Source organism: Aotus nancymaae, unplaced genomic scaffold (genome assembly GCF_030222135.1).
Source record: "Aotus nancymaae isolate 86718 unplaced genomic scaffold, 86718_ANA_hifiasm-v0.15.2.pri h1tg000007l, whole genome shotgun sequence".
In the NCBI taxonomy this organism is placed as follows: Eukaryota; Metazoa; Chordata; class Mammalia; order Primates; family Aotidae; genus Aotus; species Aotus nancymaae.
The window spans coordinates 15619583-15633884 of NW_026988418.1; the positions used below are offsets into that span (position 1 = coordinate 15619583).

General features: G+C 38.4%; 1 protein-coding gene across 2 annotated transcripts in view; it reads left to right on the plus strand.

The window, feature by feature from the left end:
* ZFYVE9 (zinc finger FYVE-type containing 9) overlaps nt 1–14302 on the plus strand; it is a 213025-nt gene that overhangs the window by 83641 nt on the left and 115082 nt on the right. For both annotated transcript variants that reach the window (XM_012434631.2, XM_012434632.2), the window contains exons 3-4: nt 345–450; nt 6235–8342. In XM_012434631.2, coding sequence (XP_012290054.2) covers nt 381–450; nt 6235–8342 — 2178 coding nt within the window. In that variant the 5' untranslated portion in view covers nt 345–380. The remainder of the gene's footprint in view (nt 1–344; nt 451–6234; nt 8343–14302) is intronic.

Here is a 14302-nt window from a genome sequence, read left to right on the forward strand (position 1 = left end):
CCTGTCATTTTCCATTTGAAAAAAATTATGTAAGCTTTGTTTTTTAATAGAAACATGATTTTATACCAAACAATGATTCCTAGCATCTGAAATGTGTCTTTTGAAGCATGAAATGATCACCAAGTCTTCCTTTTATGTTGAGTTATATTTTGTTGGTTGTCAGCTTACAGGTTTCTAGAATTCATTAGCTTAAAGATCTTAACAATATATCCAGTGGATGCCAAGTTTTATAGTTTACTATTATCTGAAAAGATTTAATTAAGAGATTTTATCCTTGTGTATGTACTTAAGATTTATGAATTATATTTTAATTATTCAAATTGTAATACACACTTACTTTTTAGGTTTAAACAAGTCTCTTAAGCGGTGTTTCCTCACCGATGGAGAATTACTTCCAAGCAGAAGCTTACAACCTGGACAAGGTGTTAGATGAATTTGAACAAAACGAAGGTAAGAATTTGTATCGGTGAATCTTTGCATTTGTGGTATAGAGAATGTGGGAATATAAGAGGATGCAGTACTTAAAAAATAAAATCAGGTCTGATGACTTAATTATAATATTATTATTTAATATACAAAGGAAGAAATAATGTTTTTAGCACCAAATAAGGAATATTTAGATACAATCCCACAGACCTTCTCATTGCCGTTTTATAGATGTAAATAGAGGCACAGAGAGGTTAAGCACTTTTCTCAAAGCAATCTTGCGAACAAGTGGCAGGATTAGAATCCAGGCAGTGTAACACTAGAGCCTGAGCTTTACCTACCCTATACAATGAATGTGTAGTCAAGAAATGTGCTTGCATTTCCCAAACGAAGAAAAACAGCTCATTTCATATTGATTGCCCAATAAAGTAAGGATACATTTAAAACTATTTACGTCACAACTGCCTAAATGGTTAATTATACTTTCTCAAGCTTCAGTAGAAATATCCACTTAAGATTCACTTCGTTTGTTTGTTTGTTTGTTTTTTGAGATAAAGTCTTGCTCTGTCTCCCAAGCTGGAGTGCAGTGATGCCGTCTTGGCTCACTGCAACCTCTGCCTCCCTGGCTTGAGATTCTTGTGCCTCAGCTTCCAGAGTAGCTGAGATTACAGGCATCTGCCACCACACCTGGCTAATTTTTGTATTTTTAGTAGAGAAGGGGTTTCACCATGTTAGCCAGGCTGGTCTTAAATTCCTGATGTCAAGCAGTCCTCCCTCCTCAGCTTCCCAAAGTCCTAGAATTATAGGCATTAGCCACCACGCCTGGCCAAGATTCACTTATATTTGGGGAAGACTTTTCTCTAAAACCACGCCTGGCCAAGATTCACTTATATTTGGGGAAGACTTTTCTCTAAATTTCCCTCTTGGTTTAACTTGAATGAGTAAGCCGTAATTAAATTTCTTTCTCTTGACCCTACTTCCCTGTGTCTTTTCTTTTTTTTTTTTTTTCCCCGCTTCTGTCTCTTCTAAGAAATTTTCTTTTCTTTTTTTTTTTTTTTTTTTTTTTTGAGGCGGAGTTTCGCTCTTGTTACCCAGGCTGGAGTGCAATGGCGCGATCTCGGCTCACCGCAACCTCCGCCTCCTGGGTTCAGGCAATTCTCCTGCCTCAGCCTCCTGAGTAGCTGGGATTACAGGCACGCGCCACCATGCCCAGCTAATTTTTTGTATTAGTAGAGACGGGGTTTCACCATGTTGACCAGGATGGTCTCGATCTCTTGACCTTGTGATCCACCCGCCTCGGCCTCCCAAAGTGCTGGGATTACAGGCTTGAGCCACCGTGCCCGGCCCTCTTTTTTTTTTTTTATGGAGTCTTGCTGTGTTACCCAGGCTGGAGTGCAATGGCATGATCTTGGCTCACTGCAGCCTCTGCCTTCCAGGTTCAAGCAGTTCTTCTGTCTCAGCCCCTGAGTAGCTGGGACTACAGGTGCCCACCACCATGCTCAGCTACTTTTTGTATTTTTTAGTAGAGATGAGGTTTCACCATATTGGTCAGGCTGGTCTTGAACCCCTGACCTCAGGTAATCCACCCACCTCGGCCACCCAAAGTGCTGGGATTACAGGCATAAGCCACTGCACCTGGCTGTTTTTGTTTATTTGTTTTTTGAGACAGTCTCGCTCTGTCGCTCAGGCTGGAGTGCAGTGGCATGCAGTGCTTGGATTACAGGTGTAAGCCACTGCACCCAGCCTGTGTGTTCTCTATTTCTAAGAGGAAATGGCATGTAACAAGTTTACAAAGTGATATATTTCCATCTAAAGTCTGTGATTCCAATCTGGGCAACATGGTGAAACCCCATCTCTACAAAAAATACAAATAAATTAGCCAGGCATGGTGGCACACCTGTGGTCCCAGCTATTTGGGAGGTCAAGGAGGGAGAATCACTTGAGCCCTGGTGATCATTTCCACTGTACTCCAGCTCAGGTGACAGAGCCAGCCTTAAATTGAATATGGGATCATGACAGTAAGAGAAAAGAGAGAGGAAGGCTGCCAGAATGGCCTGCTCTTCTCATATTTTCCCATTGATGGCCTAACACTAACCTATGTTCCTAGGCTCATTCCTGATTCATATAAATGTAAAATCTGATCATTTGGGGTTTTACTTCATCCCGGTGGGCTTTGTACCTACCAAGCTGGAAGGTATATTATTTTCTGAGTTTCAACTGTTTGTATAAGTATTTTCTTAACCCTTTCTTTGATTTAGCCCTCTGTGTTTCACAGTTCTTTAAGTCATAAGGTACCTAGACATGTATTACACCTAATCATAAGAATACTGTGCTTCTAGAATACCACTGACTCTAATAAAACTCTTAGCATTACATTTGTCTTTGTGACTTCTGTAGATTATATTAGGGTGCTTTGTGTATAGTTGTTTTTTTGATACATTTTTGTTGAATCAGTAAAAATATTTTAGTTATAAAAATAGAGCAATTGCTGGCCTGGTGTGGTGGCTCACGCCTGTAATCCCAGCACTTTGAGAGGCTGAGGTGGGTGGATCACAAGGTCAGGAGTTCGAGACCAGCCTGGCCAACATGGTGAAACATCATCTTTACTAAAAAAAATTAGCCAGGCATGGTGGCCCACACATGTAATTCCAGCTACTCAGGAGGCTGAGGTGGGAGAATCGCTTGAACCCAGGAGGTGGAGGTTGCAGTGAGTGGAGATTGCGCCATTGCACGCTAGCCTGGGTGACAGAGCAAGACTCTGTCCCAAAAAATAAAATAAAAAATAGAACAATTGCTTAGAAAATAATAACTCCTTTAGAAGGAGAAGGATTTCTGAAACCAGCTTATTGGTTGTAACTTTGTAGTTCATTTGTTTGAACCTTGTTTTGAATCTCACTACTCTTTGCATTAAAAACTCACTTCTAGTCTCATGGTATCTTAGAGAATATACTTTAAATAAAATTTCTCATTCTATGTTACTTTATTTTCTCCTTTAAATGAGAAAATATACCACAGACTGTGGTGACACTAGGCAGTTAACATTATGCCCAAGTAGGAGGTGGTTGAATAATGAAAATATTAATAACTGATCATTTCTGATTGAACGTTGCTAAATATTCTTGTAAGAAGCTATAACTCTTTTATTTCCAGGAACCATATTGGAAATATGACTTCTTTGCTTTTTTTTTTTTTTTTTTTTTTCCTTTTAAGGAAGCCTGTGTTACTAAATTTCAAATCTCTACTGGTCCAAATTTGGTAAATTCAGGATTTCACATTTCAGAGGATACTAAGCTCGTTCTTCACACAATCTGAGTTTTGTGCCCTTTTTAACTTCTTTTCACTGCTTCTTTACACTAATTCTTTTCTCAACTCAAACTGATTTACTTATTGCTTCCTTAAATTCTTATATTTAGGGATATGCTTTTTCTTATTCCTCTATTTACTAATGCTTTCTTTTCCAAACTGTTTTTGAAGTGTAGCCCAGTTCTTCCTGCCTCCATGAATTCAAGCTCGCTTACCTCATTCTGGAAAATATCCTTCTCCTCTGAATTTATTTTCTATTTCCACAGAATAGTTTTCAAATACACTAAGTCCTCACTTGATGTCTTTGATAAGTTCTTGGAAACTGATTTTAAGCGAAATGATGTACTGTATGCCATAGAACTTTAACTGTTGTTTATATCAATTAGCTTATAGTAAAATTGGCTTCCTTGTACAGTGAGTTGTTTTGCTTATAATTGTAGTTTCCAAGAACTTATCAACAACATTAATTGAGGACTTACTGTATCTGTGCTATTCCATACTGCTGATTAGATGTTAGTATCTATCGCTTATTCTCCCAATGAGATTATATACTTCTTAGAGGCAAGAGCTATCATTTAATCTTCATGTTCCTCAATCCTAATGCTTTTACTATGGTAGATACTCACATGTTTATTGTGTATCTAAAATCTGTCGGGCAGTATGCAAAGTGAGGACTTACATTGATGGAAAGAAATGATTTCTGCATTCAGAAATCATTCAGTGATTGAAAGAGGTGGGTGAATAAACCATTGCATTTCAGTGTAGTAAATGCCTTTATAGAGTTTGGATTAAGGTGCTGTGGACACATAGAAGATTAATGTTACAGATGAGGATTTAATTTACAAATATATCTGCATAATTTCAGGCCCATGATTATCAGAGATACTGGAGAAAAAAAGCAGGAAAGACATGGAGTGCATTGTTCCTTATCGCTCTAATTTACTTATCAATAGCCCTATAACTTGAGAGAATAATTTATCCATTGTAGTTATGATCTGTTAAAAAGTAAACAGAAAGTAGCTCAAGCCTGTAATCCCAGCACTTTGGGAGGCTGAGGCAGGGAAGATCACCTGAGGTCAGGAGTTTGAGACCAGCCTGGCCAACATAGTGAAACCCCATCTCTACCAAAAATACACAAAAATAGCTGGGCGTGGTAGTGGGTGCCTGTAATCCCAGCTGCTAGAGAGGCTGAGGCAGGAGAATTGCTTGAACCCGGGAAGCTGAGGTTGTAGTGAGTCAAGATCGTGCCATTGCACTCCAGCCTGGGCAACAAGAGCGAAACTTTGTCTCAAAAAAAAAAAAAAGAAAGAAATTCCTTGAGAACGACTATCAAGAAATTAAAAGAAAAAAAGAAACATTATATGAAATTATGCTTATTGGTAGACTATAAGCAGGTTGATATAGTATGATAAATAAGTACTTTTTACCCATTGTCCTCAGATAATAATATAACTATGAACCTGATTAATAATGTATTGTGACATGGTTATAAGCGGAATTTCACATACTGTGGCAACGTTTTTAACATGTGTTGGGCAAATTTAAAAAATATTTAAAGTATAATAAACTCCAGTCTACCCCTCATCCATCTTTCACATCATTTGGTATGCTGCCATTTTGTTTCATTTATACCTTTATCACCTTCTCCCTGCTTCATTATTTTTTTACAACTTTTTTAAAGGTAAACTTTATATACATTAGAATGCATAGATCTTAACTGTCCAGTTTTAACAAATGGGTATATCACACAAACCCACATCCAATTGTGATATAGATTATAGAGCATTCAGTCTCCACAGAAAATTTCATTTTCCTTCCTTCTTAATTACTATATCCTAACCATTGTTCTAATATTTTTTCCATCTAATCCATTAGATTAGCTCCTGTCCTGCCTTGTGCTCAATCCAAGGGTGCTTTCCTCTCTTCTGGGTCCCATTCACCTGTGGGTCAGTTTAATTATGTTACTAGATTGAGGTAGAATTTTATTTTTTTTCGAGACAAGAGTTTTGCTCTTGTTGCCCAGGCTGGAGTGCAATGGGGCAATCTCGGCTCACTGCAACCTCCACCTCCCGCGTTCAAGCGATTCTTGTGCCTCAGCCTGCCGGGTAGCTGAGATTACAGGCATGCGCCATCACGCCCGGCAAATTTTTGTATTATTAGTAGAGACGGGGTTTCTCCATGTTGGTCAGGCTGATCTCAAACTCCCCGCCTCAGGTAATCCACCCGCCTCAGCCTCCCAAAGTGCTGGGATTACAGGCGTGAGCCACCTTGCCTAGCCCAAGGTAGAATTCTTTTGTTGTTTGGAATAGTCTGAGTTTTTACCATTTGGTGACATATAATTGCAGAGAATTGTCTGAAAAATATTTTTTTTAGCCCCAAATTAGAAATCTTATATCCTTGGAATATTTAATTTTCAAAGGATTGTTGGAAATGTTGATTAACTTAGCCATAGTAGCTTTTCCATTGTTACCAGGAAACTTATTATAATTACTTATTTTTTTCCAGATGAAACAGTTTCTTCTACTTTATTGGATACAAAGTGGAATAAGATTCTAGATCCCACTTCTCACCGGCTATCATTTAACGCTGCTTTGGCCAGTGTGAATGAATCTGCAGTTTCTAATGAGTCACAACCACAACTGAAAGTCTTCTCCCTGGCTCATTCAGCTCCCCTGACCACAGAGGAAGAGGATCATTGTGCTAATGGACAGGACTGTAATCTAAATCCAGAGATTGCCACAATGTGGATTGATGAAAATGCTGTTACAGAAGATCAGTTAATTAAGAGAAACTATAGTCGGGATGATCAATGCAGTGCTGTTGAAGTAGGAGAGAAGAAATGTGGAAACCTGGCTTGTCTGCCAGATGAGAAGAATGTTCTTGTTGTAGCTGTCATGCATAACTGTGATAAAAGGACATTACAAAACGATTTACAGGATTGTAATAATTATAATAGTCAATCCCTTATGGATGCTTTTAGCTGTTCACTGGATAATGAAAACAGACAAACTGATCAGTTTAGTTTTAGTATAAATGAGTCCACTGAAAAAGATATGAACTCAGAGAAACAAATGGATCCATTGAATAGACCAAAAATAGAGGGGAGTTCTGTTAACCATCTGTGTGCTACTTCATCTGATAGTCTAGCCAGTGTCTGTTCCCCTTCACAATTAAAAGATGATGGAAGTATAGGTGGAGATCCCTCCATGTCTACGATTACAAGTTTAACAGTTGATTCAGTAATCTCATCCCAGGGAACAGATGGAGGTCCTGTTATTAAAAAGCAAGAGAACTGTATACCAGATGAGGACCTCACTGGCAAAATCAGCTCTCCTAGGACAGATCTAGGGAGTCCAAATTCCTTTTCTGACATGAATGAGGGGATTTTGATGAATAAAGAGCCAGCAGAGGAGAGCACAACTGAAGAATCCCTCCGGTCTGGTTTACCTTTGCTTCTCAAACCAGACGTGCCTAATGGGTCTGGAAGGGATAATGACTGTGAAAGATTTTCAGATTTCCTTGTGCCTAGTGGAGTTAGGGCTGTTGAAAATGAAGGTTATGAACATGAAGAAATTCTTGGCACTATAGAATTCCTTAATATCACAGAGCATTTCTCTGAATCTCAGGACTTGACTAATTGGAAGTTGACTAAACTAAATGAGATGAATGATAGCCAAATAAACGAAGAAAAGGAAAAGTTTCTACAGATTAGTCAGCCTGAGGACACTAATGGTGATAGTGGAGGACAGTGTGTTGGATTGGCAGATGCAGGTCTAGATTTAAAAGGAACTTGCATCAGTGAAAGTGAAGAATGTGATTTCTCCACTGTTATAGATACACCAGCAGCAAATTCTCTATCTAATGGTTGTGATTCCTATGGAATGCAGAGCCCAAGTGTTTCTTTTGTTCAAAAGACTTTACCCTCCAAAGAAGATTCAGTAACAGAAGAAAAAGAAATAGAGGAGAGCAAGTCAGAATGCTACTCAAATATTTATGAACAGAGAGGAAATGAGGCCACAGAAGGAAGTGGACTGCTTTTAAACAGCACTGGTGACCTAATGAAGAAAAATTATTTACGTAATTTCTGTAATCAAGTTCCATCAGTGCTTGGGCAATCTTCCCCCAAGCTAGTAGCAAGCCTGCCATCTATCAGTGTTCCTTTTGGTGGTGCAAGACCCAAGCAACCTTCTAATCTTAAACTTCAAATTCCAAAGCCATTATCAGACCATTTACAAAATGACCTTCCTGCAAACAGTGGAAATAATACTAAAAATAAAAATGATATCCTTGGGAAAGCAAAATTAGGGGAAAACTCAGCAACCAATGTATGCAGTGCATCTTTGGGAAACATCTCTAATGTTGATACGAATGGGGAACATTTAGAAAATTATGAGGCTGAGATCTCCAATAGACCATGCCTTGCATTAGCTCCAGATAGCCCAGATAATGATCTCAGAGCTGGTCAGTTTGGAATTTCTGCCAGAAAGCCATTCACCACTCTGGGTGAGGTGGCTCCAGTATGGGTACCGGATTCTCAGGCTCCAAACTGCATGAAATGTGAAGCCAGGTTTACATTCACCAAAAGGAGGCATCATTGCAGAGCATGTGGGAAGGTAAGTTGCATGTGTAAGCTCAGAAATCTGGCATGCCCATTTTGTAATGCTCAATTAGATAGTAATAAAGGCATTGTAAGGTGAATATATGTCTGGTTGAGTTGACATAAATAGGTTTTTTGAAAATCCAATTCTAGTAAATTTCTGTATAAAAAAATGACATCACTAATCTTCAGTTTATATAATTTTTTGTTGCCACAGTTTACGCTGAATCAGTTTTCATGAAGAGATGAGAATTGAGGAAGTGTAAACTTTGTGGCTTCTGTATTGATACCTACTTGGTTAATGTAATAGTTTGAAATAAGGAAGTTATTCTTTTAGTTTAGGAAATATTTGTCATTAACTTTTAAAATTTTAAATTCTTGAATAATTGCATTTAAATACAATAAATAAAAATTACATTTAATTCTTGAAAAATATTACACTTAGAGTCCATTCCACTTTTTTCTGTGAGATTTTTGCCATTGTACAAAACATTCTGGAACTCTTTATACACATGCACACATATTTTTGTCTTTTCTCCCATATAACTTTGATACAAAATAGAGTTGAAGTCTGTAGATTCTTAGGACAAGGTTTTAAGAATAATATTCTTTAGCTCTCCCCAAATTTTGTTAGCTAAAAACACATCTAGTTTTTTGTTTTTTTTTTTAGAGTTGTAAATAATGAGGGAAGGAGATTTTATATTTTTGAGATTTGGTATCAGGTCTGGAATCAGAAGCTTTGTTACTATTAATTATATAACTTTACTAAGCCTTAGTTTTCTAATCTGTAAAAACAAGCCAAAAAAAAGATTAATAATTTTTATTGGGCTGTTGTCAAGATTAAATGAAATTTCAGAAGTCATAGTGCTCAATGGTTAATCACTACCTCCCTTCTTGCCTGATTTTTTGGTCCGTCTGTATTAATTGGGATGCTTTCAACTTCAGGGTACAGAGTATCTGACCCTCAGTGACTTAGGTGAAAATAATTTATTTCATGTAAACAGAAGCTATGAGACTCAGTGATTTATGTCTGAGTGCAGAGAAAGGATCATGGAAGTTCTCTTGGTCTTCCCCTCATGTCTGAAGATAGTATCTCAGCTCTATCAGGTCTCAACCTGACAACTTTGTAAGCACAAAGAAATTGGCTGGGGGGCAAAAGAACCTACTCTACTCTTGCTACCCTCTTATCAGGGAGAAAGGGACCTCCAGCACCTTCCTTCAATTTATAGGCCAGTTTTAGACCATGACCAATTATAGGCAAAGGGGATCAGGATTATCTAATCAATCATGATTTATCTCCTGGGGCTGAACACAATGTTACCTGAAAAAAGTGGGATCTTGGTAACGTAGGAGAAGGGGAAGCGTTGATAGGTTAGATGAGTAAGTCTGGAGGTTTGATCTACAAAATGAAGACTATGCATAATAAAATTATACTATATTTGGGATTCATGCTGAATGAGTAGATTTTAGTTTCTCTTGCCACAAAAACAGGTAACTGTGAGACAATAGGTATATTAATTTTCTTCACTATAGTAACGTTACCTTTTTACTATCTGGTTGTATCTCATAACATGTTGTATACCTTAAATGTATACAATAAAATTTATTTTAAAAAAAGGAGAGGGGGGGAAATGATTCCTAGATGGGCAGTCACTAAGGTTTACTAGAAGATCCTAGCACAAAAGAACCAAATTATAGGGAGCAGAAAGAAGCTAAAGCTGACACTGGGCTATTGGTCTCTGATTACTAAAGTTTGAAAAAAATAATGTATCTGATTCCTAAATATTTTCCAGTCTTCTTGTTAGATGAAGTACTGTTTGGAGATTAGATTCATCATTTTTATGTTGTTCTGTATTTTGCTTACTGTGTGTAACACTTTGTGAAATTTTTGCTTTCTTAAGTAAATAATGAAAACATTTTTGGTGTAGGCCAACACATCCAGTTGTAATGAGTAAATAGGTACCTTAGGTGTATTCAGAAAGAAAATGATGTACAAAATGCATCATAAATTGCAAAATGGATGAAATTTTTGCTGAGTGGAATTTGTGGAATTTATGATTTCATGGATTCATGTGGATTATGGATTCATAATTTCATCTTTTTCCCCGTTTACCTTAGAGATGTTGTAAGTATTAATGAGAGAATGTTTGTAAAAATCCTTGAGCTTCTCAGAACGGGGCTTACATAGATATTAATTGGATTATATTGGGAATGCAGCTAGAAAAATACCCCAAGCAATGTGATTTTGTAAAATAATGTTATATATTGAAAAAAAGAAACTTAGTTTGTTCCATTTCAGTAGAAATTAAGCATATCTAGTGATGACTTAGTATTTGTAGCTGCATTTCCTTTACTGTAGCAAGCATATATTATGTTTAATAAATAAAAGGTTCTAGGCTGGGTATTGGGGATTCATATTCATAAATTGGGATTTATGATCTCATGGGAATTTTTTTTTTTTTTTGCGATGGTGTCTTGCTCTGTTGCCTCGGCTGGAGCGTAGTGGCGTGATCTCAGCTCACTGCAACCTCTGCCTCCCAGGCTCAGGTAATTCTCCTGCCTCAGCCTCCCAAGTAGCTGGGATCACAGGCATGTGCCACCACACCTGGCTAATTTTTGTATTTTTAGTAGAGATGGGGTTTCACCACGTTGGCCAGGCTGGTCTGGAACTCCTGACAAGTGATCCACTTGCCTCGGCTTCCCAAAGTGCCGGGATTACAGACGTGAGCCACTGTACTCGGCCAATCTACTGACTTTCTAATTATGATTTTATTTATGTCTTATCATAGTTTATTATTTGCTTCTGCAATTCGGTTCCAAGCTCCATGACGGTAAGGATCTTTTCTGCCTTGATTGCTGCTGTATCCTAAGCCCTAGAACATATGGGTGCTCAGTAGATAATTTGTTAGATGAATTTAAAGATAAATGAATTCTTTTTCTTTTTTCTTTTCTTTTTTTTTTTTTGTAGAGATGAAGTTTCACCATGTTGGTCAGATGTTGGTCAGGTTGGTTTCAAACTCCTGACCTTAGGTGATCCGCCCGCCTTGGCCTCCCAAAGTGCTAGGATTACAGGTGTGAGCCACCCCATCTGGCCATTGAATACTATTTCTTGGTTTTTTTTTTTTTTTTTTTTGGAGACAGGGTTTCATGTTGGTCAGGCTGGTCTTGAACTCCTGACCTCAAATGATCCACCCGCCTCGGCCTCCCAAAGTGCTGGGATTACAGGTGTAAGCCACTGTGCCTGGCCCTGAATACTATTTCCTAATGCAGCAGTACTTTTTTAAAGTCCAGTGCCTTCAATCTTTAGATGATGATATCAAATTTAGATATAATGGGTGTTAAGAACTTTGGAAAATATTTTAAATTTGTCATATATGGTGTGCCTACTTAAAGACAGATTCAAACTGAAATGTTTATTTCCCAAGTTTCCAGTTTACTTATGTACTCATGGGAACAAATAGATATGAGAGTAATAAGCAGCTGCTTTAGACTATTACATGGTAATTCACAGTTTCCCTCATACTCTGCATGCAAATCTGTCTTGCCTTGTAATGGATATTGTGATTTCAGCCATCTGGCATGAATAAAACAGGACCAACATTTAGATTAATCTTGGGTTCTAGTAAAGCTGAACCCAGGGAATTATTTTCCATTACACACCCTCCAAAAGGCTGTATTGGTTAAAAGTGGTCTTACTCATGTCGTAACGCTTATCACACAGTATTGTCTTGGTCTTTGTTCCCCATTAGGCTGTAAAGATCTTGAGATTGCCTCTGATTTGTCTTTGTATCCAGGATCCAGCACAAATACCTGGCACCTATGATGTACTCAATAAATGTTTGTTAATAAGTTAATAAATGAATCCCAGATCATTGATTAATTCAACAAACACTGAGTGCCTGTTATTTGTCTGTCACTGTGCTGGGTGCTAAGCTTACACTGATGATGTTGTGTTCCCTACCCTCATGGTATGTAAAGATTAGGCCAGTGACAAAAAATCCAAAAAACAAAAAGCAAAACATGATTTGTGGCAAGGGCTATGAAGGAGATAAACAAGGAGGGATAATATAAAAAAAAAGGGTGTGGGGGAAGAAGGTATGAGAAGGCATCTGAGAAGTGACATAGATGACACATCAAGGTTGAGGAGTCAGTTCTTCAAAGAACAGAGAGAAGGATGCTGCAGGAAGTAGAACATCATGGACAAAGCCAGTGGTAAGAAAGATTACATTGGGAGGCTGAGGCAAGTGGATCACTTGAGGTCAGGAGTTCCAGACCAGCCTGGCCAACATGGTGAAACCCCGTTTCTACTAAAAATACAGAAATTAGCCAGGTGTGGTGGCACGTGCCTGTGGTCCCAGCTACTTGGGAGGCTGAGGCAGGAGAATTCAACAAACTGAAGGAACTCCAATACAGTTAAAGTATAGTGAGCAAGGGAAGAGTCACATAAAAAGAGATGGGAAAGTCAGATGTGGTGGCACAGGCCTCTCTTCCTAGCTACTCGGTAGGCTGAGCGTGTTATGATCATGCCTGTGAATAGCCACTGCACTTCAGCCACAGTGACAGAGCTCAGACCCCATCTCCATTTAAAAAAAAAAAAAGCTGATGAGGAAGTTAAGGAGTAGATCATGTAGAGCTTTGCAGGTCATCTAAGGAGCACAGTGAGAAGCCATGGGAGCGGATGAGATTACCAAGGGAAGCAAATGGACTCAGAGTTGAGCCCTTTTGGTCAAGCAGAGGAAGACCCCAGTACCAGTGACTGGGGAGTGAGCAGAGAGGTAAATACAAAGGAAACTCTGTTTTCAAGAAGAAACAGGTTATGGAGTGATAACATTGAAGTCAAAAGAGGAATGTAGTTTGTGAAAGGGGTTATCTCCCATATAAAATAGTGTCAGTAAGATATAGATAGGAAAGGGACCATTGGACTTGGCTATATCAGGGTCATTGAAAAAAGCTGATTGAGTAGAGTAATGGATACAGATGGGAATGGGTTGAAAGCGGAATATGAAGGAAGTGGAGATGGCTTTTTCAAGAACTTTTGCCATGAAAACAGAAAAACATTGTAGCAATTATTAGATGGAGATGGTGGTTATGGATGCCTTTTTGAGGATAGGAAATACTATTGTATTTTATAGTGATATGGGTGACCCTCTAGAAAAGAAGTTTTAGGAGAAGGGGAGGATTGAACAAAGGAAGAGAAAAATCCTTGAGAAGGCTAAAGGGATGGGAACTCACACATTGAGGATTTGCTCTTCAGTGGGTTGGGACAGACAGAGGTGGGTTTATGAAGTTAGTGGTGACAGCATGAAGAAATTTACACTTGATTGGCTCATACTTCATATAGAAAATACAAATATTGTGAAGGGTGAAATAGGGATAGATGATGAAGGTTTGAGGAGAGTGAGATAGTTACATTGGAGAGGGAAAATAAAGCCTAATAGTGAAATGAAATTTCAAGAGCCCTTTGTGCTTGGTATCAAACTTTCAGTCAGTTTATGTCTAGTTCTGACTTAAGGGGTTAAAGTCAGTATTTGTCCTTGAAGATATGGTGAGATTGTTACATTTTCTTTGCAATACAAGCATTTTAGTTTGGAGAAGCAAGAAAAGTTCTATAGGATCAGTCTGTGCAGCTATCTGTCCATCTATTTCCATTTATTCTTTTTTTAAAAAAATTAAAATTCTTTAGTCAAATGCGGTGGCTCATGCCTGTAATCCCAGCATTTTAGGAGGCTGAGGCAGGCAGATAGCTTGAGTTCAGGAGTTCAAGACCAGCCTGGCCAATATGGTGAAACCCAATCTCTACTAAAAATACAAAAATTAGCCAGGTGTTGGGGCAGGCGCCTGTACTCCCAGCTACTCGGGAGTCTGAGGCATAAGAATCATTTGAACCCAGGAGGCAGAGGTTGCAGTGAGCCAAGATGGAGTTGTGCCACTGCACTCCAGCCAGGGTGACAGAGCAAGACTCTTTCTCCAAAAAAA